Source organism: Panthera tigris, chromosome F3 (genome assembly GCF_018350195.1).
Source record: "Panthera tigris isolate Pti1 chromosome F3, P.tigris_Pti1_mat1.1, whole genome shotgun sequence".
In the NCBI taxonomy this organism is placed as follows: Eukaryota; Metazoa; Chordata; class Mammalia; order Carnivora; family Felidae; genus Panthera; species Panthera tigris.
Genome location: NC_056678.1, coordinates 65976985 through 65999513, shown reverse-complemented (window position 1 = coordinate 65999513; position 22529 = coordinate 65976985). Strand labels below are relative to the sequence as shown.

Here is a 22529-nt window from a genome sequence, read left to right as displayed (position 1 = left end):
AAAGACGGTAGGAAAATCTGTAAACACAAGGAGGTTAAACAATATGAAGCTGTCCATGCTCATAAAGAAGAGGTCAGTAGAAATGAAAATCGTTCGTAAACTGATGCAAAATGAAATGACAACATATCCAAATGTGTGGGTTGCAGCTAGAGCATCCTGAAAGGGTATTTATAGCACATTAGAGGAGAAGAGAGGTCTCTATGAAATGACTTAAATTCCTATCTCAAGAAACTAGAAAAAAATAACAAAATTGATCCCCAATTTGATGTATGGGCTCATTGCAATCCTTTTAAAACCCCCTCCCAATTTTTTTATAGAGAACAACAAACATATTCTGATTTACATGTAAACTAACAAGTTCTTGAAGATATGTAACAATCTTAAAGAAGAATCAAATGGAAATCATTGCATCCAATATTAAAACCTACCTCATGCCTACACTCATCAAGATCGCGAGATATTGGCAGAATGTATTCCAGTCTGACTCCACTTTGTGGTTTTCTGAAAGCTTTTATACTTTACCCCCCAGCCCCCTTCCCTTCTGCCACACAGCTGGGCAAGCTGATAAGAAACCAGGGGCTCTGCCCTCGGGTGCCTGCAGGGGTTGAAACCACACAGTTCTGCGTGGGGAAGCTCGCCCTGCATTCACTCCCTAGCCATCGCAGACATGACCGGCCCGTCTCCTTCCTCTGTCCACGGTCGCTGCAGTCGGCCTGGGCAATGCCCTTTACATTGAGAGCTGTCCCTACATTTCTTTATGTATATTCTTTGTTAAATTAAAATCACCTCATATATCACGTTCCATATTGCATATATTGATGTTTTCACTCCGTTCCTGGTAGCACTTTTAAAAAAAGTATTTGATGTTATTTAAATGCAATAGTGTTTTGCTATCTTACATATTCCATTTTAAAATATATTCTTATTTTTCTCTATGTACTTCTCTGATATATGGGCACAAAAATTGTTTGTTTGTTTGTTTATTAATACGGTTTTTATTTGATGTCCTTAGCATACTTCTCTGCAACAAAAATGTGTTTGGGTTGATTTTTTAAATCATATTTTGTGTCTAAGAGGAATTCTGATTAAATGTGATATTTTTCAATGTAAAATTATCCCTGAATGAAAGTGGTGCTTTACAAATTATGTCATATACCAAGGAATAACATTATTTTGCAAAAACGAGACAGCTCAGAATCAATTTTATTCCCCCTAAAAATTATTTTAAAAAGCAGTGCAGCTAAATTCTCTGAATTCCTTCTAAGTTATATTTCATTAATAGCCTATCATCAAAACTTATTTGTAATAATTCATTGGAGTATAATTTTATCAGTTCCTTTTTCTACTTTCTCCAAAACATGATATGGATGCTGTTTGACTTGATAAAATATTCATTGTCAATCATCAACATTCATTTTTTTCAGCTTCTGAAAAGTTTACCATAATTGGGTTTTCCAGTTATTATAAAATTATCATCAATTATGATTATTTTTCTATTACTTAAAAACATGTTGCCTAAATTTATGTATTCGGAAGTCTGGGGAAAATAAAAACACTGTTGATTTCAATCACCTCGGCCAGCAGATTTTTACTGAAAGCCTCTGAGCCTGCAGCACGCTGTAGCTGTCTATCTGCTTATCCCTCTATTTGCCTCGCTGTAAAGGTCCGAGATACAGGTTTCACTCGGTAGATTTAGGAAACGTTCTGATAACACAGAGCTGAGAACAATAGTTGTCAGACCCCAGAGTAGAAGGACCTTCCCCGTTCTTCCAACTTAGTACAGTTGAAAACTCTGGCCATTACCGAAGAAGACACACCTGAATGCTGGAAAGGGTAAGAGCAGCTCGGGGCTTTGGGGCCCAAAGCACAATATAGTGACAAGTTCCCTGGGTCTTGTTGCCTAAGTCCCTCAGTCTTAGAGCTGCTGGAGTCCACAATCTGGAGACAGTAATCAGACCCCCTCCAAGACTCACCAACCAACAAATAAACACCCCTGCTGCTAATTCCATCCATCTTCTCTACTGTCTTTCTAGTCTTTATTTATTTCCGTGCCCATCTTTGTTATTTCCTTCCTTCTGCTGTCTTTGGGATTAGTGCGTTCTTTTTCTAGTTCTGTCAGGTGTCAAGATAGGCTATGTATTTGGGATCTTTCTTCTCAATGAGGGTTATTTATCGATACAAATTTTCCTGTAGCAGATGCTTTTGATGCATCTTGTAAGTTTGTGATTGTCGTCTGTGGCAAGATATATATATATATTTGTGTTTCTCTTTTGAGTTGTCCTCTGACCCACTGGTTATTCAGAAGTGTGTTGTTTAATTTGCATTTTCATAACTAATCAAACTGAGCTCAAGACCTGGGACTTTTCCATCCTTTCAGGAAGTTCCTTGGTGCCCTTGTCCAACCAGAGCCGCAAGGGCCATCAGGGGGGTGATTTCGACAACACTTTCTTGTTCTCTGAATTCAGAAACGGAGACATGGTGTGCGAATGGTGTTGCTTATGGCTGCTTTCACTCGCCTAATGCTCTGAGATTTTCCATGTTGTTTCCCCTTTATTCCCTTTCACTCCCGGGTTTTAGTTCTTGGCATGCACATTCCACAACTTGTGTATGTTTTCACATGCTCACGGTCATTTGGGCTGCGTCTCGTTTTTCAAAGTGTAGCCGCGCACTGAAGAAAAAGTTCCCAGACGCTTAGACTGAGTGGATGTGCAGGGCTGCCTCTGCCAGTGAAACACAAATAACAGCCAACTGCACATGGTGTCTCTTTCATGTTCACCAGGGATAAACACCAAAGGATGTCAAAGCATGGGAAGAAACCACAAGGAGCCTGCAGACATAGACCAAACACACATCTGGTGTTTGTGTGAAAGCGTGCAGGGAAGAGGTGCAGTTTCAAGGACTGCTAAGTAATCACAGTGTGCCTCTTCCCTAACTGGCTCCTGGGAGATCAGGGGACTCTGGATCTCACAGTGCTATTGTGTTCCACGGCCTTGAGAGCAGAACATCGCCGACGTTTCAGCAGTTACCCCAATCGCTTTCCCAGGGCTTACGAAACATTCTCTGGAAAGAACTCCGCGCATCAGTACGAATTAAGCAGCTCAACGTATTCATACAAGTCTTTGTGTGGCAATACGCTCACTAGGTCTCTGTTCAGCCTTGGAGAAATTGGCATTTCTTGCTTTGTCGAGGATTCGTTGACCATCTCGTTGTGAGTCCATCTTGGGTTCTCTACTCTGTTCCATTGTCCTGTGTGTCTGTTTTTGTGCCAGTACCATAGTGTCGTGTGGATCACAGCTTTGTAATACAGCTTGAAGTCCGGAATTGTATGCCTCCAGCTTTGGTTTTCTTCTTTCAAGGTTACATTGACCATTCGGGGTCTTTTCTGGTTCTCTACACAGTTTAGAATTATTTGCTCTAGCTCTGTGAAAAATGCTGGCGTTATTTTGGTAGGGATTGCAGTGAATGTGTAGACTGCTTTGTGTAGTATTTCACATTGTTTGTTCTTCCAATCTGTGAGCATCGATGTTCTCCCATTTCTTGGTGTCTTCTTCAATTCTTTCATAAGATTTCTATAGTTCTCAGCATCCTCATCTTTTATCTTTTTGGTTAGGCTCATTCCTAAGTATCTCACGGTTTTTGATCCAATTGTACATGGGATAGCTTTCTTGATATCTCTTTCCGTTACTTCATTATTGGTGGGTAGAAATGCAAAGATTTCTATATGTTCATTTTACATGCTGTGACACTGCTGAATTTATGTATCAGTTCTAGCAATTGTTTGGGGTCTTTTTTCGGTTTTTCATGCAGAGTACCATCTGTTGCAAACGGTGAAAGTTTCACTTCTTCCTTGCCAATTTGTATGCCCTTTTGTCCCTTTTTTTGTATGACTGCTGACATTAAGACGTCCAGTACTGTGTTAAATAGTAATGGTGAGAATGAACAACGCGGTCTTCTTCCTGACGCTAGGGGAAAGGCTCTCAATTTCGCCCTCGATTGAGGATCATATTAGCATGAGTCTTTCATATATGGCCTTTATGATGTTGAGTTAGGTTCCATCTCTCCCGACTTTGTTGAGGGTTTGGGGAAACTAGACAGCAACATGCAGAAGAATGAAACTGGACCACTTTCTTACCCCATACAGAAAACTAAATTCAAAATGGATGAACGAATTAAATGTGAGACAGGAAACCATCCAAATCCTAGAGGAGAACACAGATCCTCCTTGACCTTGGCCAGAGCAACTTCCTACTAGACACGTGGCCAAAGGAAAGGGAAACAAAAGGAAACACAAAGTATAAAGACTTCCTCAAGATAAAGCTTCTGCACAGCAAAGGATACAATCAACAAAACTAAGAGGCAGCCTACGGAATGAGAGAAGATATTAGAAAATTACATATGTGATAAAGGATTCGCACCCAAAATCTATTAAGAACTTATCAACACCAAAACTGTAAGTAATCCAGTGAAGAAATGGACAGAAGTCATGAATAGACACCTTTCCAAAGATGCAGTCTAGATGACAAACATACACATGAAAAGTGCTCGACATCACTCGTCATCAGGAGAGTAGAAATCAAAACCACGATGAGATACCACCTCACCCCTGTCAGAGTGGCTAAAGTCAATAACACACGAAGCAATAGGTGTTGGCAAGGATGTGAAGAAAACAGAATCCTCTTGTACTCTTGGTGGGGATGCAAATTGGTACAGCCACTCTGGAGGACACTATGGAGGTTCCTCAAGAAACTAAAAATGGAACTACCTTACAATTTCACAATTGCACTATTGGGTATTCACTGATAGGATAGAAAAATATGGGTTTGAAAGGGAACATGCATCCCAATGTGTATAGCAGCATAATCAAAAATAGGCTAACTATGGAGAGAGTCCACATCAACGACTGATGAAAGGATAAAGAAGATGTATACATACACAATAAAATCTTTCTCAGCCATCAGAAAAGAATGGAATCTTGCCATGTGCAACAACGTGGATGGAACTAGAAAGTGTTGTGCTAAGTGAAACACGTCAAGCAGAGAAAGACAAATACCATCTGATTTCACTCATATGTGGAATTTAAGAAACAAAACAGATAAACCTACGGGAATGGGGGGAAAAGAGAAGAGAAGGAAACAAACCGAAAGAGACTCTTAATGATACGGGACAAACTGAAGGTTGATGGAGGCAGGGGGTGGGAGATGGGCTGGATGGGTGATGAGTATTAAGGAGGGCGCTTGTTGTGATGAGCACCAAGTGTTGTTGTATGTAAGTGATGCATCACTGAATTCGACTCCTGAAGGCGACACTGCATTGTATGTTAACTAAATTTTAAATTTAAAAAAGTTTAGAAGTTTTAACAATTACAAAATATAAAAAAGGAAAAAAAATGTAAACATTTCAAAAGACTGGCATTTCTTATGAAGTTGTCCTACCATTTTGCTCTGCATCTGCTCTTTGTGTTGTAGAAGTTTCATTTTTGTGGTTTGATTGATCAACTTTTTATGTCTTTTCCTTTTTGTCTGCTGCCTAAAAAGTTTCTTTGCCTCTCTCAAGGTCATGAGGATATTGTCCTGTGTATTCTCTTAGTTGCTCTGTACTTTCAGGCATATCGATCTCAGCCTCATCTGGGATAATTTGTGTCTATGAAATGAAGTCAGGATTAAGGTTTTAGCTTAGTTTAGTTTAGTTTTTTTATACTGAAATGTAGTGGTTTCAGTACCATTGGTTGGAAAGACTTTCCTTTCCTCATTAATTTGCACATGGAACTTTATGGAAACCGATAGATCTATACACAGATGTGACTATTTCTGGACTCTATATTTCTCATTGATCTCTATATCTACCTTTTTGCTAGCAGCACAGAGTTTTCACTGTTGTTTACTTTATAGTGATTTTAAGACCAGGTGTTTAATTCATCCCAGTCTCTCATGATTGTTTATAGATCTTTACATTGCCAGATAAATCTTTAGAATTTGCTTGCCAATTTCTACACAAATCCTGTTTGAACTAAAACAATTTTTTAATGTTTATTTATTTTTGAGAGAGAGAGAAACAGAGAGAAACAGAGGGACACAGAGCACAAGCAGGGGAGAGGCAGAGAGAGAGAGGGAGACACAGAATCCGAAGCAGGCTCCAGGCTCCGAGCTGTCAGCAGAGAGCCCGACGCGGGGCTCGAACTCATGAACTGTGAGATCATGACCTAAGCCAGAGTTGGACGCTTAACCGACTGAGCCACTCGGGTGCTCTAAATCCTGTTTCAATTTTTCATTGAGTTGCATTGAACCAACAGATGAATTTTTACAATATTGAGTATTTTTATCCATAAAATTGATTGTATCCATTTATTTAATCTATTTAATCTGTTGCATTACTGTTTATCATTTCAGTGCAGAATACTTCCTCATCTTGTCCTAAATTGAATTCTAAGTGTTTATCCTAAATGTCTATGTTTTGAGGCTATTGAAATTAACATCTAAAAATGTAATTCCTGGGGCACCTAGTTGGTTCGGTTAGTTGAGTGTCTGACACTTGATTTCAGCTCACATCACAATCTCAGGGGTGTGGGCTCAAGCCCCACACAGCTCAGGATCCACAATGAATTTGGAGCCGGCTTATGATTCTCTCTCTCTTTCTCTGTCCCTTCCTCTGCTCTCTCTCTTTCTCTCTGTTTATAAAAAAGTAATTTTTTATTTTTGTATCTAATATAAGGAAAAACAATTGGCCTGAGAACTTGCTAAATGTGTTTCTTAGGTTTGTAGTCCTTCTGTAGATTTAGTAAGACTTTTTAGATATTCAGTCATGTTATCTGCAAATGAAGGGTTTCACCATTCCTTTCAAATCATTTCATCTTTTGTATCCTTTGCTTCCATTACCATGCTGGTTTGCATCTCTGGTACGATGATGTATAGAGTGGTCAAATTGCTCATTCTAGAGAAAAGAATTCAATATTTCACAATGAGGCAGGAGGGTGGTTTAAATAGAAACAGAGTTTTTTAAAAATCAGCAATGGATATCGATTTTTACAAGTACATTTTTACAAATATTGAGATGAGTATATTAATTTTTCCCATTTATTTGATTAGTTTAGTGAATGCAGTCAACATACTTTCAAATACTAAATCAGTCCTGCATTCTTGGAATAAATCACCTTTGCCATGAAATATTATTTATTTTATGTATTACTGGCATATATATGTGAAAAAGGCTCAGCAGCATTTTGGAGATATTAGAAGAAAGGACCAATGAATTGGAAAATAAATCAGTAGAAATCAGTCAATCTCAAGAAGAAACAACTAGACTTAAAATTAATCAATTTCATCCTAGTGAAATAAGTCAGTCAGAGAAAGACACATATCCTATGTTTTCACTCATATATGACATTTCAGAAACAAAATAGATGAGCATAGGGGAAAGAAAGGAAAAATAAGAGAAAAACAGAGAGGGAGGTAAACTATAAGAGACTCTTTAATACAGAGAACAAACTGAGGGTTGCTGGAGGGGAGGTGGGTGGGGGATGGACCAAACGGGGGAGGGGCATTAAGGAGGGCACTTGTTGGGATGAGCACTAGGTGTTATATGTAAGTGAGGAATCGGTGGGTTCTACTCCTGAAAACATTAGTACACTGTATGTTCACTAACTTGAACTTAAATAAATGAAATTTAGAAGTGAATCAATTCTGTGAGATTTTCGAGACAATATCAAGTAGCCCAACATTTGCATAATTGGAATATCGGGACGAAACCAAAAGATACAGAGGAAGAAAATATTTGAAGAGATAACCACTGAAAACTGCCCGGGTTTGGTGGAACATCACAACCAAGTCAAGATGTTCAACAAATCACAAGTAAGAAAAACACAAAAGCACATCTAGACACCTCATGATCACACTGATGAAAGCCAAGGCAACGAGAAAATACTGAAACGACGAGGGAAATGTGACACATTACATAGAGTAAGAAGGCGATGTCATTAAGGGCAGTATGTGCCTCAGAAACTGGGGAGGACAGAGACACTGAAAATGACACAGGGGAAGATGAAGAAAGGTACCCCCTGGACGAGGAAGTTTTTATCCGGCAAAACGATGTTTCACAAATGAAGGCAAAATGAAGAAATCCTCAGACAAAAAAATGAAGAGAGTTGCTAGCCAGCATGCGGTGTAGTAAATACTAAGGGAAGGCTGAAGACAAATGAAACCCATGGTAACTTGGATGCACAGGAGACGATGAAGAAACCTGAAACTGAGTGTGAGGTTAAATCGAAACGATCACCTACGCATGTATCAGTATTCTCTTAATTTCTTTAAAAAGGCATATGCCCGTCTAAAAATTCTAGCAATGTGTTGGTAGATTTAAGTAAATGGAGCTATGTCATTGCAACTTTTCTATATTTTACTGGAAATCATTCAATATTAACTTTACATAGGATGTATGAAATTAAAAATGCATGCTACAATCTCTAGCTCGACGTATAAAACAATAGCGCGAGGAAAACTGCCCGAAAGCAAAGAGCTTTCGCTCTTTGCTACACTAATGTTGTAGTGTAGCAAACTAATGCTACTAATGCTACACTAATGCATTAGTAATGCTAATGCTACACTAATATCTGCATCTCGCTCATCTTTTGGACCCTCCTAACTGCTGCAGGTTACTGTGATTGACAGGGTGGTTATGAGAAGGGTTCCTGAGGCCACTGGTTACCATTTTGATTGGATTGTACTATCTTGTTTGGTTTTGGGATGGTTTTTACACACACTGTGTATGAGCCTTTTGCCAATTGTATGTGTTGGGGGTATTTACTCTCAATCAATGGAGCTCCTTGTTTAGTCTGTATGTTTTTAAAAGAAAACACAGATTCAGAAAGTCATCCAAACAAATATAGAGCTCAGTGAACATTTTTGCAAGCAAAGACTTTTGTAATCCCTACCCAGATGAAGGAAGAGATCAAACTAGAGTTTGCCAATGACTAGTCCTTCTGTGTGTCCCTCCCTATCCCAGCCTCCTCCCTCCAAAAGTAATCAGTCTCTTAAATTGCACATTAATCTTCTCCTTCGATTTCTTTTCAGTTTTATGTGACTTGTCTGTCCATTTGCTGGCCAATTCTTCTTTAATGAACACAATTTCTCGATTTTAATTCACTCGATCTTCTCATTTTTAGTTAAGATTTTAACGTCCAGTTTAAACAATCTCTCATGTCCCAAGGATGTTGTGAAGACAATTTTTTTCATAGCAACATTTAGAAGGTTTATCGTCTGCCTTTCACAGTCAGGTTTTGATACCCAGAAACTGATTTTGCCGCTGTTGTTGTTTCAGGAGACAGGTTTCCTTTTGCCTCTACGGATACGCAACTTTGCAAGCGTGAGTTTTTGAAAAGTCTATTGTTGTCCAACCGCTCTGCAAAGCCAGATTTATCATAAATATGCCCCAGTGCCCACGTGTGCATGGGTCTTTGGGGCTCTCTTCTCCATGTTGGTGTCTTTGAAATGTGGACCACTTTCACACTGTGGCTGCATGATGAGACTTGATATCCGGTAAAACAAATCATGTCACGGTATTCTTCAAGAGAGTCGTGGCTATTTGTAAATCCATATTAATTTTAAATCCCCTTATAGTTTTCACACGCAAGAAAGGACCCTGTTGGGATTGTCCCTGGGATTTCTTTGAAACCTAAGTTGGCATGGGGAGAATGGGCATCTGCACCGCACGGAGTCTTCTAATCCGTGACAAAGAGCACCTCATCATTTGCATAGGTCTTTTAGGGTTATTTTAATAATTCTTTGCAGTTTTCCATGGAGACCTCTTGCATGACTTTTGGCAAACTTTTTCTAGGACTTTGATATTTCGGCACTTCAAAATGTGATATGGTTTCTGAAAACCAGATTCCAATTGTTGTGAATTTATGGGGATGCGGGTTATTTGCTCATGTACCAAGTCCTTAGCCTTAAAATGAAGGCTAATTCTAATGATTTGTCTGCTGATTAGTTTTGGGTTTTCTAAATAAAAAACTTTATAATTCATGAGAAATGACTGTGTTTCTTCCTGTATACTCCTTCTGTCTTTTGCTCCATTTTACTGAACTGATTGTCTGGAATAAGACGGCAAGGGCACGATGGGAGAAGCCATTCTTGTCTTGTTCCTGAGTGAGCGGGGATGCGTTTAAATGTTTCACAACGAAGTGAGAAGTTGGATTTTCGAATCCCAAGGCTGTACTCCCGAAACCAACATAACATAGTGTGTCAACTGCACTCAGATACAAAAGGAAGTTTGATCGCCTGATGAGTTTAAGTAAATATATTTGTAACGTCTATTTATTTATTTTGAGAGAGAGAGAGAGAGAGAGAGAGAGAGAGAGAACAGGAAGGGCAGAGAGAGAATCCCATGCAGGCACCCCACCGTGAGTGCAGAGCCAGATGCGGAGCTAGACCCCACGAACTGTGAGATCATGACATCATGAGATCATGAGCCAAAATCAAGAGTTAGACGCTTAACTAACCAGCCACCCAGGCGTCCCAGGAAGATTCTTTTGATTCCTATTATGCTAATAGGTTTTATTCATCCCTGAGTGGATATTCAACTTTATCCAAAAGTTCTTCTTCATCAATAAAATAATTACTTGATTAATATCCCTTATTTTGATAATGTGATAAATTCTACTGATCTATTTCAAATGTGTCAACCTTGAATCTCTGAACTAAATCCAACTTGAGTTTTCCCTCCCGAGTTCTGCGTCTATGCTCCTGAGCGAGAGGTCAAAATCCCATTTCTAAATGGTACTGGTCCCAAAACTGAGTTGAAGAGTCTTTACTCTTTTCTATTCCAGGCAAGGTTTTGGGCACTTTTGGCATAACATCCACTTTAGAAAATTGCCAAAATCTCCTAGTGAAGCTTAAAGGATTCGGAGGTTTGTTTGCCTCTTGTTGATGTAGAATATATTAACTAAAATTCTATTTCTTGAAAATGAAACGGCTGGTTTCCTCAGGTCAACTTTAATATGTGTTCTCTAGGAACTTTACAACTTTGTGTAAGTTCTCAAATCCATGATCATGGAATCACTCACAGGATTGTCTCATCTTTTAGGTGTGGGTGTGAACTGAGAAGTGCCCCAATTTTCATTCCCATCATTGTTTAGTTTTATTTCCTGTCTTAATTTCTTCATCAGTCTCACTGGGGAACAAGACAATTTATGATTATTTTCAACATTCCACTTTTTGACTTTTTGAGCCACTGTACTGAAAACTATTATTTAATTAATTCTGCGCTTATCTATTCATTTTATTCTTTACGATCTTTTTGTGCTCGTTTATTATTCCTGTTTTGAATTCTTGACAGGAAAGCTTAGGTTATTAATTTTCAGCCTGTGAACTTATCTAATACGCATTTTGGAGGCCGTGGATTTCCATGTAAACACTGAAAAGCTATGTCCCACCAGCTTTGACTTGTAGTGTTTTCATTTTCTCCAATTCAAACCATTTTTCCAGGATTCCCAAGATTTTCATTTGATTCATGATTTATTTACAAGTGTGTTTCTTGACTTTTACACCTTAGGTATTTTCCAGCTCCCCTGCAAGTACTTATTTCTATCTCAGCAATGAATATTAAGTAGGCAACTAGCAATGCCTCCACAGTCACCATATCAGGTAGATGCAAGTTAATGGGTCCAAACTCAAGTTTAGGAACTTGAGACTACACTTCATCATATTCTCTATGCCCACCATAACTGGGTAAATTGTTGGCATCTGTTTACAAGACTTTATGACTTCCCTAGATTGGATAGTCAGTTCTCAGGGTGGAACCAAAGTCGAAGAAACATTGTCATGGAGGCAGTGAGCACAGATTGAAGAGGGGACATATTCTGCCTGTATGTGAGGCACAAGATGGTCCCAGAGAAGAACATAGAGTCATGGCAAGAGGTAATCATAATCAGAGTGTGTTCATAATATTTTTTGTTCATTATCTCAGTTAGCTTAATAACTTCCCCGTAAATGATGGGGAACAGACATTGTCCCCACATTTGTCAAATACCGGATGCACACGAAACCCCAACACAAAGGTTACATCCCACAGGAGAGAGCATGAATTGGGTTAACAATAGAACTGAGGAAAGAAGTCAGAAAATCCCCAGGATTTGACGCGATGTTCATCTGGTTTCCTTCACTGCACATCATATGTCTGCCAAAATTGTTCCAAAATACCTTTCATTGTCAAACCCTTCAATATCATAACATGTGCTTTTTTTTACACATTTGCTCTGAATGTCTTCCTTTTAAAGACCGTGGGGGTTATTTCCAGGCCTCGTCCAGGGACCCTGACTTTCAGAGAGACTCCACTGCCTTGTTTGCCTGTTGGATCAATGTTTCAAGATATCCTGTATATTCAGAGGGAGCCTCTGACAGTCACGTGAAGAACACAGTCATGAACAGTGTTTAAAAGAAACTTCTGTAATCATTATGGCATAGAACTGACCAAATATACACATCAATCCAGACATGCACAATAGACCGTTGATGATTTCTACATAGTATATCACTTATGAGAAATGTTTTTCTCCTGGGAGGCACAGCACAATGCCTGACAATGTTGCTTAGAAAAATTCTTCCACCATTGAATCTTTAGATATTTTAAAGCACCTCTTAGTGTTGTGGTCACAGGGGTTGTTTTTCCCTTCCACAATCTTGCTCTTCCAAAGCCATCCATGGTGCAGGATGCCCGGAGGGTGACTGACAGAAGTGTACTATCTTGAGGAACAGCCAGTAGAAATAGAACTAATTGAACAACTTTTTTTTTTTAATTTTTTTTAACGTTTATTTATTTTTGAGACAGAGAGAGACAGAGCATGAGCAGGGGAGGGTCAGAGAGAGAGGGAGACACAGAATCTGAAACGGGCTCCAGGCTCTGAGCTGTCAGCACAGAGCCCGACGCGAGGCTCGAACTCACGGACCGTGAGATCATGACCTGAGCTGAAGTCGGCCGCTTAACCGACTGAGCCACCCAGGCGCCCCTGAACAACTTTTTTAAAACTAAGTAATGTTTGTGATTGTTTAGCTCCCAGTCTCTGGTTTCCTACATGCCAACCTCTGGTAAAAGGCCAATGGCAAGCCTTCTCCTGACATCGCATGGTAAATGCCTACTGACATTAGGGAACACACAATCATGCACCTACAAGCCAGGATTATGTATTCAGAAACTCCTCTTTGCCAGCAGCTTTCTGAACGCATTCTTCATGTCTCTATTCCTGAGGCTGAAAATGAGGGGGCTGAGGAAAGGGGTGATGACGGTGTAAGGGACAGCGATGAGTGTGTCATCTCCTCCCGAGCCTTCAGGCTTCAGATAGACAATAGCCGCGAAGCCAAAGTGGACGATGACCACAGTGAGATGAGAGGCGCAGGTAGAAAAGGCCTTCTGCTTGCCCTCGGCTGAAGGGATCCTGAAGACAGTGGACAGAATGAAAACGTAAGTGACAATAATGAGCAGAAAGGTGCCCGTCAAGGCTGACACCGAGATCATTGTTACAACGAGTTCGGTGAGGTCGCTGTCTAGACAGGACAGCCTCACCACGGCCCGCATGTGGCAGAAGAAATGGTGGATGAGGTTCGGGGTGCAGAACGAGCCCCCGAATATCAGTGCAGTCTCTGTCACAGAGATAAGGAAGCCTCCGGCCCAAGCAGAGACCACCAGGTGCCCACACACCACATTGGTCATCAGCAGTGGGTATCGGAGAGGGTGGCAGATGGCCAGAAAGCGATCGTATCCCATCAGCGTGAGGATGATGCAGTTAGTGCCACCAAGTCCCAGGAAGAAACACATCTGCAAGCCACACCCCGGGACTGAAATGCTTCTCTTCTCAGTGAGCAGGTCTGCCAGCATCTTGGGGATGATGGTCAGCGTGTAGCAGGTCTCGGAGAAAGAGAGGGCACGGAGGAAGAGGTACATAGGGGTGTGGAGAGATCTGTCCGCCCAAGTTAGACCCAGGATGGCCAGGTTACCTGTGAGGGTGAGAAGGTAGAGGCCAAAAAAGAGCACGAAGAGGAACGTCCGCACGTGTGGGTACGAGGAGAAGCCCACAAGAATGAATTCTTTCAGGACTGTCTGGTTGGCCTTCATTGTGGCATGTCTGAAATGTGAAAGAAACAAGTAAATATTCAACTCTCCGTTATTCTTTGAAGGTTGTGGTGTGAATAAGACAGATGACCAGGGAGTTACGATGACCAATTGATTCTTCAATTTGTGCGGCAAAACACCATGTGTATGTAGCTTATGTGATTTTCTAACTTTTAATTCATTTGTTATACCTTTATTCAGTGACTAATTCCTGATCATTTAGCGCCTGACAGAAGACTTTTTATGGTTTATTTTTTAAGAGGAGTTTATTGGCTGATAATATCATAAGGGGAAAAATAGTCTAATTGATGCCTAGATAAAGGATATTCACATGCTTAGGTGTGCTACATTTGGAGAAGACTCTGAATACTAAATTAATTAAAGTAGCTAATAGACAGAGTCAGGGTCTGACAAAGCAACTTGCACACAGAATATTGTCTGTAAATATCCCATGAGTGAAGATTCATAGTTGGTTTCTTAGTAATTCTGGGACCAAATGTAGACAATGGGTTATAATCATAAGGAAGCCCAAAGTCATGAACTCTTCTTGGAGGAGACATTTAGGCCCTGGAATATTAAAGGAAATAAAGAACATGTTTCCTTCCCTGTACTCTGGGGAGAGGGAAGACCAGATACTCCAGGACCCTCCGGATTAATAGCGATTCATTAGAGTATGTGGATGCTACCCATAAACAGACTTTTTATCCAAATTCGGTGCAGGTGCAGCTGAGATTTTCCCATTCCTTCAGGGCCATACTCAGATTCCCAGAAAGGTCAACCCTAGAATTCTACAAATTCTTTGATATTCTGCATCTCTTTTAATCTCATCCTCTTCTGAAATCCACAATATGCTGTTTTTCCTTGCATTTGACACATTCCCTCAGCCTTGTATTATGTTGACCCATCGTGTTTCCTCTGCCACATGTCAATATATTTCATAACTAGCATTGATAGGCTCTACGTCTTGCTAGTTTCCTTCTGATGTTGTTTGGTTTTATGCATGACAACGTGGATGAGAAGTGTGTAGGACAGCTGTGCAGTGTGTATGGCAGCTGAGATTATTCCCCTCTTTTTAGCAAGAAGAGAGCTGTGTCTATGAAGGGGCATATTTGTAGCGAGAAGCCAGTGTTTTGACTGAATTGTACATTCTTACAATTTATCTTTTTTTCTCCTCCCGTAAGGAGTCTATGGTCACACATCTCTGTATGTCTCTGAGCACTAATATGGAGCATTTGAGGAAGGTAATGATTCCCAAAACACGTGCACAGATAGGTTAGTGATGGCAAAGAGGCTGAATCTAAAACAGTTTCTGTTTTACCTTGTTATTCGGCATCGGGCAGAATGTTGAGCCTGGAGATAGCAAGTCTTTCCAGTCTTAAGTAGATATGGTGGAGGCTAAGATTAAGCATTCCGTCAGCAGAGTCAAGCTGGTCACCAACAGACAGAAGAAGCAGTGGGAAAATGGGCTGAATCATTATTATTATTTTTGAAGAAGTTCTGAACTATTAGTAAATACTTTTACCATATAAATCAATATGCATACATATAAAAATAAACATAATGGTAAAATTATAACATTTCCCAATGAAATATGCAGCCATGTGGACTCTCGCTTTGGGATCTCTTGATTCTTTAGTCCTCTTTGACCTGACATGACTTCCTTCTTCCTCAGCCTCCCCTGACATGTGACTAATCCTTCCCTCCATCCTTTCTCCTTTCCTGTAGCATGCTTTCCCTCCCTGTGTCCACACCTCACCTTCCATAAGTGAGTAATTATATCCCCAAAAGAAGATGAGAGCATTATTTTGCCTTCCTGCCTAAGGCTGTATTCTGAATCACCCTCGGACTTCCTTCTGAGGCCTTTTAGGCAAACCTCCTCAGCATCCAAATGGAGCATGAAACTCCTTGGGATCCCCACCCACTCTTGCAGATTGTTGTTCCACTTTGCCCTGAAAGAGCCTTGTGAAAACTCTAGATTATCTCAGAAGACCGTCTCCCCTCTCAGAAATGCTAGGTGCCATACACCCTTCCGTTATCATGAGCGATTGTGAAGATTTCCTGCCTCAGTAGAACACTGTACACACTCACATTTCCAAATTCTCTAGACTCTCCACGGAACCCTGTCAGTAGAGCAATTAGACGGACAGTGGAACCAAAAGATTGCCTAAGTACCCAAAGTGGGTGAGAGGAGAGAATATTGGCAAAGTGATTGTTTTTAGTACCTGGGACCCATGGGGCAAAATTGAAGCTCTTTGACACGTACGAATTGCGGGACAGTCTGATTCCACACCATAGGCCATATCCCCTCCTAAACAGCCAGGGGGGTTGTGTTCCAATCCATCATTTCATTCAGAAACATTTTGAAAATGCAAGGAATCAGTAATACATATTCCAAGACAGCCTTCCTTACTTAATCTTACCTTACTTGCCTACTTGGTGAATCAGCAGTAGTAGAGTGTGAATTTCAGAATCTCCCTCTACTCCTGGCATATTTGAATGTGTGTATATGTGTTTAGGGGCGTGAGAATATTATACCCCACTCTACCCTGACTATGTCTGAAGTTGTCCCCAAATCAAGTTGTATCAAATGTAATTTGCAATATGGATCCACTGAAGAATGAAATACACACCCTTTCCAGAGTCGCAGAGAAATGGTACTTTGGAGAAAGTGCAGGGACAATTAATCATGAGGAAAAGAGCCTCCAATCACTACAAGGGTTTCCTACCTTGTGTCTGTTATCAGCGCCCCAAAGCCGATTCAGTGTTAGGGTTCTATTCTTCCATGATGGTCTTCACACTGTGGGAAGCCTGCTTTGCTCTTCGCTCAGAAGACACAGAGATCCACTTAGTATAAAAGCCATTGTCTAAGAGCCTGTGGTTTTAACTTTGTCGCTGCTAGTTGAGTGACCTTAGCAAAGTCCTTGTGCCTTCTGGATCTAAGTTTCCCCAGCTGGGAAGTGATTTGGTGCCAGCCTTAGCTTTCTGTGGCCCTAGAGTTTTCCACATGAGCTGTGAGGCTGGGCCACATGTGCCCTGGTCTGTCTCTACCACTCGCTCATCACAGTGGTTAAGAATCTTTTCTTCCCCCGGTTTGGAGATATTGCCTGATTATCATTAGCACTTGTGGGTCCTCAGCTCTAGAGGTTTGGCTCTGGTTAGGAGACCCTAAGGGATTCCTCTCTTCTTGCATCAGAGGGAGCAGGAGAACTTTCTGACTCAACTTTGTAATTTTCTCTCATTAGTTCCAGGGCTGTTTTGTAACATGTGACCAGGAAAACTCTGCCTGGAATCTCTGGGGATTTAAAGCTTGCAGAGTCCTAGCTAGTCCATGCTCATTCCTCAGTTTGTTTGGCAGGGAGGGGAGTGAACTGCATCCCTAATGCTCTTCCCCTCCCTTCCACTCTGGCCCTCTCATCACCAGTTCCAATCAGTTCCCCGGGTATTTGGGGCCTATAATGTTGGAAGACTGTACCTGAAGGATCTCAGAGAATTACAAGGAATGGTCTGTTCTTACCAAAAATTAGTACCTTGGTGGGAAAAGGTGATGGAGTCAATCTGTTTTCACTACTCCACTTTTAGAAATTTTTTTTTTTAAATTGGCCATCCTAGGGTTGGTGAAGATGGGAAGTAGGGGAACTCATAGACCATGACCTGAGCTGAAATCAAGAGCTGGACACTGAAACGACTAAGCCACTTAGGCGCTGCAGGAAATTTCTTTTGATTCCTATTATGCTAGTTTTTATTCATTCCCTGAATGGGTATTACATTTTATCCCATAATATTCTTCATCAATTAAAGTAATCAATTCTTCATCAATTAAAGTAATTACACGATTAATATCCTTTATTTGGGTAACGTGATTAATTCTACAGCTCTATTTCAAATGTGCCAAACTTGCATTTCTAGACTGAATCCACCTTGAGTTTTAGTTATGAGTTCTGCGTCTATGCTCCTGAGTGTGATTTCCAAATCCAGTTTCTAAATGGTATTGGCCCAAAACCTGAGTTGGGGGTGTTTACTCTTCTGTGCCAGGGAAGGTTTTGGGTACATTTGACGTAACAACCACTTTAAAATTTTGGCAGAATCTCCTGGTGAAGCTTAAGGTTTCCAGAGGTTCGTTTGTTTGTCTGTTGTTAATGTAGAATGTATTAATTAAAATTCTCTTTCTTGAGAATTAGACAGCTGGTTTCCCCAGGTCGGCTTTAATATGTGATCTCTAGGAATTTTCCCACTTTGTGTAAGTTCTCAAAGCCATGATCATGAAATCACTCACAGGATAGTCTCATCTTTTATGTGGGTGTGACCAGAGAAACGCCCCAATTTTCATTCCCATCATTGTCTAGTTGCATTTCCTGTCTTAATTTCTTTATCAGTCTCCCCAGGGACAATAAATTCACTATTATTTTCAACAAACCAGCTTTTGACGTTTTGAACCACTGTATTGTATACTATTACTTAATTAATTTCTGCTTTTACCAATTCATTTTATTCTTTACAATCGTTTTGTGTTCATTCTTTATTCCTTCCCCAGACTCTTGAGAGGAATGCTTAGGTTATTAACCTTCAGTTTGTGGACTTCTCTAATATGCATTTTGGAGGCCATGGATTTCCATGTAAACACTGCAAAGCTATGTCCCGCCAGCTTTGACTCGTAGTGTTTTCCTTTTCTCCAATTCAAACCACTTTTCAAGGATTTGCAAGAATTTTTATTTGATTCATGATTTATTTAGAAGCATTTTCCAGCTCCCCTTCAAGTTCTTATTTCTATCTCTATAATAAATATTAAGTAGGCAAGTAGCAATGCCTCCACAGTCACCATATCACGTAGGTGAAGGTTAACTGGTTCCAGTTCAAATTCAAGTTCAGGAACTATAGTTAACACTTCACCATATTTCCTATGACCACCAGGACTGAGTAAATTGTTGGCATCTATCGACAAGATTTTATGGCTTCCCTATATTAGATAGTCAGTTCTCAGGGTGGAACCAAAATGGAAGAAATCTTGTCATGGAGGCAGTGAGAACAGATTGATGATGGGATATATTCTGCCTGCGCAGCTGATCCTAGAGAAGAAAATAGAATCATGGCAAGAGGTAACTGTAATCACTGTGTTGATAATATTTTTTATCCATCTTCTCATTTATCTTTATAACATCTCTGTAAATGATGGGGAACAGACATTGTCCCCACGCTTGTCATATCCTGGATCTACATGAACCCCCTTCACAAAGGTTACGTCCCACAGGAAAGAGCACAAATTGGGTTACCAACAGAACTGAGGAAAGAAGTCAAAAAATTCCCGAGATTGGATGCTGTGTGTATCTGGTTTCTTTCATTGCACATCACATCTCTGCCAGAATTGTTCCACAATACACATCAACGTCGAATCCTTCGATATCATGACATGTGCTTTTGTTAGACATTTGCTTTGAATACCTTTGTTTTGAAGAAAATGGGGGTTATTTCCAACCCTCGTCCAGGGACTCTGCCTGTCATGCAGACTCTACTGCCTTATTGGCTTGTTGGATCAATGTTTCAAGATACCCTGTTTATTCAGAGTGAGCCTCTGACAGTCACTTGAAGGACACAACCATGAACAGTGTTTTTTAAAACCTTCACTAATCAGTATGGCATAAGACGTACCAATATACACATCAATCCAGATACGCACAATAGACTGTTGATTTCTACATAGTGTATCACCTGTGAGAAATGGTTTACCTCCTGGGAGGCACAGCCCAACACCTTACAACAAAGTTTTAAAAAAATTCCTTAACTGTTATATCTTTAGATATTTTTTAAATGTTTATTTATTTGAGAGAGAAAGGGATACATAGTGAGGAGGACAGGGGAAGAGAGGGAGGGGGAGATACTCCCAAGCAGGCTCTGACATGTCAGCATGGAGCCTGATGCTGGGCACAAACTCATGAATCATGAGATCATGACCTGAGCTGAAACCAAGAGTGGGTTGCTATACCAACTAAGCCACCCAGTTGTCCCTGTATCTTTAGATATTTTTAAGCATCTCTTAGTGTTGTGGTCACAGGGGTTGTTTTTCCCTTCCACAATCTTGTTCCTCCAATGCCCATTAATGGTGCAAGATACCCAGTGGCCGGCTGGTAGAAGGCTACCGTCTTGAGGAACAGCCAGGAGAAGTAGAAGCAATTGAACAGCTTTCTTAAAACTAAGTAATGTTTGTGATTGTTTAGCTCCCAGTCTCTGGTTTCCCATGTGCCAACCTCTGGTAAAAGGCCAATGGCAAGCCTTCTCCTGACATCGCATGGTAAATGCCTACTGACATTAGGGAACACACAATCATGCACCTACAAGCCAGGATTATGTATTCAGAAACTCCTCTTTGCCAGCAGCTTTCTGAACGCATTCTTCATGTCTCTATTCCTGAGGCTGAAAATGAGGGGGCTGAGGAAAGGGGTGATGACGGTGTAAGGGACAGCGATGAGTGTGTCATCTCCTCCCGAGCCTTCAGGCTTCAGATAGACAATAGCCGCGAAGCCAAAGTGGACGATGACCACAGTGAGATGAGAGGCGCAGGTAGAAAAGGCCTTCTGCTTGCCCTCGGCTGAAGGGATCCTGAAGACAGTGGACAGAATGAAAACATAAGTGGTGATGATGAGCAGAAAGGTACCCATCAAACCTGACACTGAGACCATTGTTACAACGAGTTCGGTGAGGTCACTGTCTAGACAGGACAGCCTCACCACGGCCCGCATGTGGCAGAAGAAATGGTGGATGAGGTTCGGGGTGCAGAACGAGCCCCCGAATATCAGTGCGGTCTCTGTCACAGAGATAAGGAAGCCTCCGGCCCAAGCAGAGACCACCAGGTGCCCACACACCACATTGGTCATCAGCAGTGGGTATCGGAGAGGGTGGCAGATGGCCAGAAAGCGATCGTATCCCATCAGCGTGAGGATGATGCAGTTAGTGCCACCAAGTCCCAGGAAGAAACACATCTGCAAGCCACACCCCGGGACTGAAATGCTTCTCTTCTCAGTGAGCAGGTCTGCCAGCATCTTGGGGATGATGGTCAGCGTGTAGCAGGTCTCGGAGAAAGAGAGGGCACGGAGGAAGAGGTACATAGGGGTGTGGAGAGATCTGTCCGCCCAAGTTAGACCCAGGATGGCCAGGTTACCTGTGAGGGTGAGAAGGTAGAGGCCAAAAAAGAGCACGAAGAGGAACGTCCGCACGTGTGGGTACGAGGAGAAGCCCACAAGAATGAATTCTTTCAGGACTGTCTGGTTGGCCTTCATTGTGGCATGTCTGAAATGTGAAAGAAACAAGTAAATATTCAACTCTCCGTTATTCTTTGAAGGTTGTGGTGTGAATAAGACAGATGATCAGGGAGTTACGATGACCAATTGATTCTTCAATTTGTGTGGCAAAACACCATGTGTATGTAGGTCACGGGTTTTCCTAATTTTTAGTTCATTTGTTATACCTTTATTAGGGGTGCAATTACTGATCGCTTGGTGGGTGACAGAAGACTCTTTGCGGCTTATTGTTTTAGCAGACTTTATTGGCTGGTAATATCATAAGAGGAAAAATACTGTAATTAATGACTAGATAAAGGAAATTCAGGTGTCTGAGGTCGGCCAGATATGGATCAGACTCTGAATATAAAACCATTACCAAGTAGCTAATAGACAGAGTCAGGGTCTGACAAAGCAACTTGCACACAGAATATTGTCTGTAAATATCCAATGGGTAAAGATTCATAGTGGGTTTGTTAGTAATTTTGGGACCAAATGTAGACAATGGCTTATAATCGTAAGGATGCCCAAAGTCATGAGCTCTTCTTGGAGGAGATATTTAGGTCCCATATATGAAAGAAATAAAAACATGCTCCCTTCCCTGTACTCTGAGGAGAGGGAAGATCGGATACTCCAGGACCCTCCGGATTAATAGCAATTCATTAGAGTATGTGGATGGTACCGATAAACAGACTTTTTATCCAAATTCGGTGCAGGTGCAGCTGAGATTTTCCCATTCCTTCAGGGCCATACTCAGATTCCCAGAAAGGTCAACCCTAGAATTCTACAAATTCTTTGATATTCTGCATCTCTTTTAATCTCATCCTCTTCTGAAATCCACAATATGCTGTTTTTCCTTGCATTTGACACATTCCCTCAGCCTTGTATTATGTTGACCCATCGTGTTTCCTCTGCCACATGTCAATATATTTCATAACTAGCATTGATAGGCTCTACGTCTTGCTAGTTTCCTTCTGATGTTGTTTGGTTTTATGCATGACAACGTGGATGAGAAGTGTGTAGGACAGCTGTGCAGTGTGTATGGCAGCTGAGATTATTTCCCTCTTTTTAACAATAAGAGAGCTGTGTCTATGAAGGGACATATTTGTAGCGAGAAGCCAGTGTTTTGACTGAATTGTGCATTCTTACAATTTATCTTTTTTTCTC

General features: G+C 41.0%; 2 protein-coding genes across 2 annotated transcripts; both read right to left on the bottom strand.

Annotated features, from left to right (window-relative positions):
* Positions 1-13173: 13173 nt before the first annotated feature.
* Positions 13174-14129, bottom strand: LOC102958184 (olfactory receptor 10X1-like). The gene has a single exon (XM_015538453.2). The coding sequence runs from the start codon at positions 14095-14097 to the stop codon at positions 13174-13176; it is 924 nt and encodes a 307-aa protein (XP_015393939.2). The 5' UTR covers positions 14098-14129.
* A 6309-nt stretch (positions 14130-20438) lies between these two features.
* LOC102958464 (olfactory receptor 10X1-like) lies at positions 20439-21394 on the bottom strand. The gene has a single exon (XM_015538460.2). The coding sequence runs from the start codon at positions 21360-21362 to the stop codon at positions 20439-20441; it is 924 nt and encodes a 307-aa protein (XP_015393946.2). The 5' UTR covers positions 21363-21394.
* Between the last annotated feature and the right edge of the window lie 1135 nt (positions 21395-22529).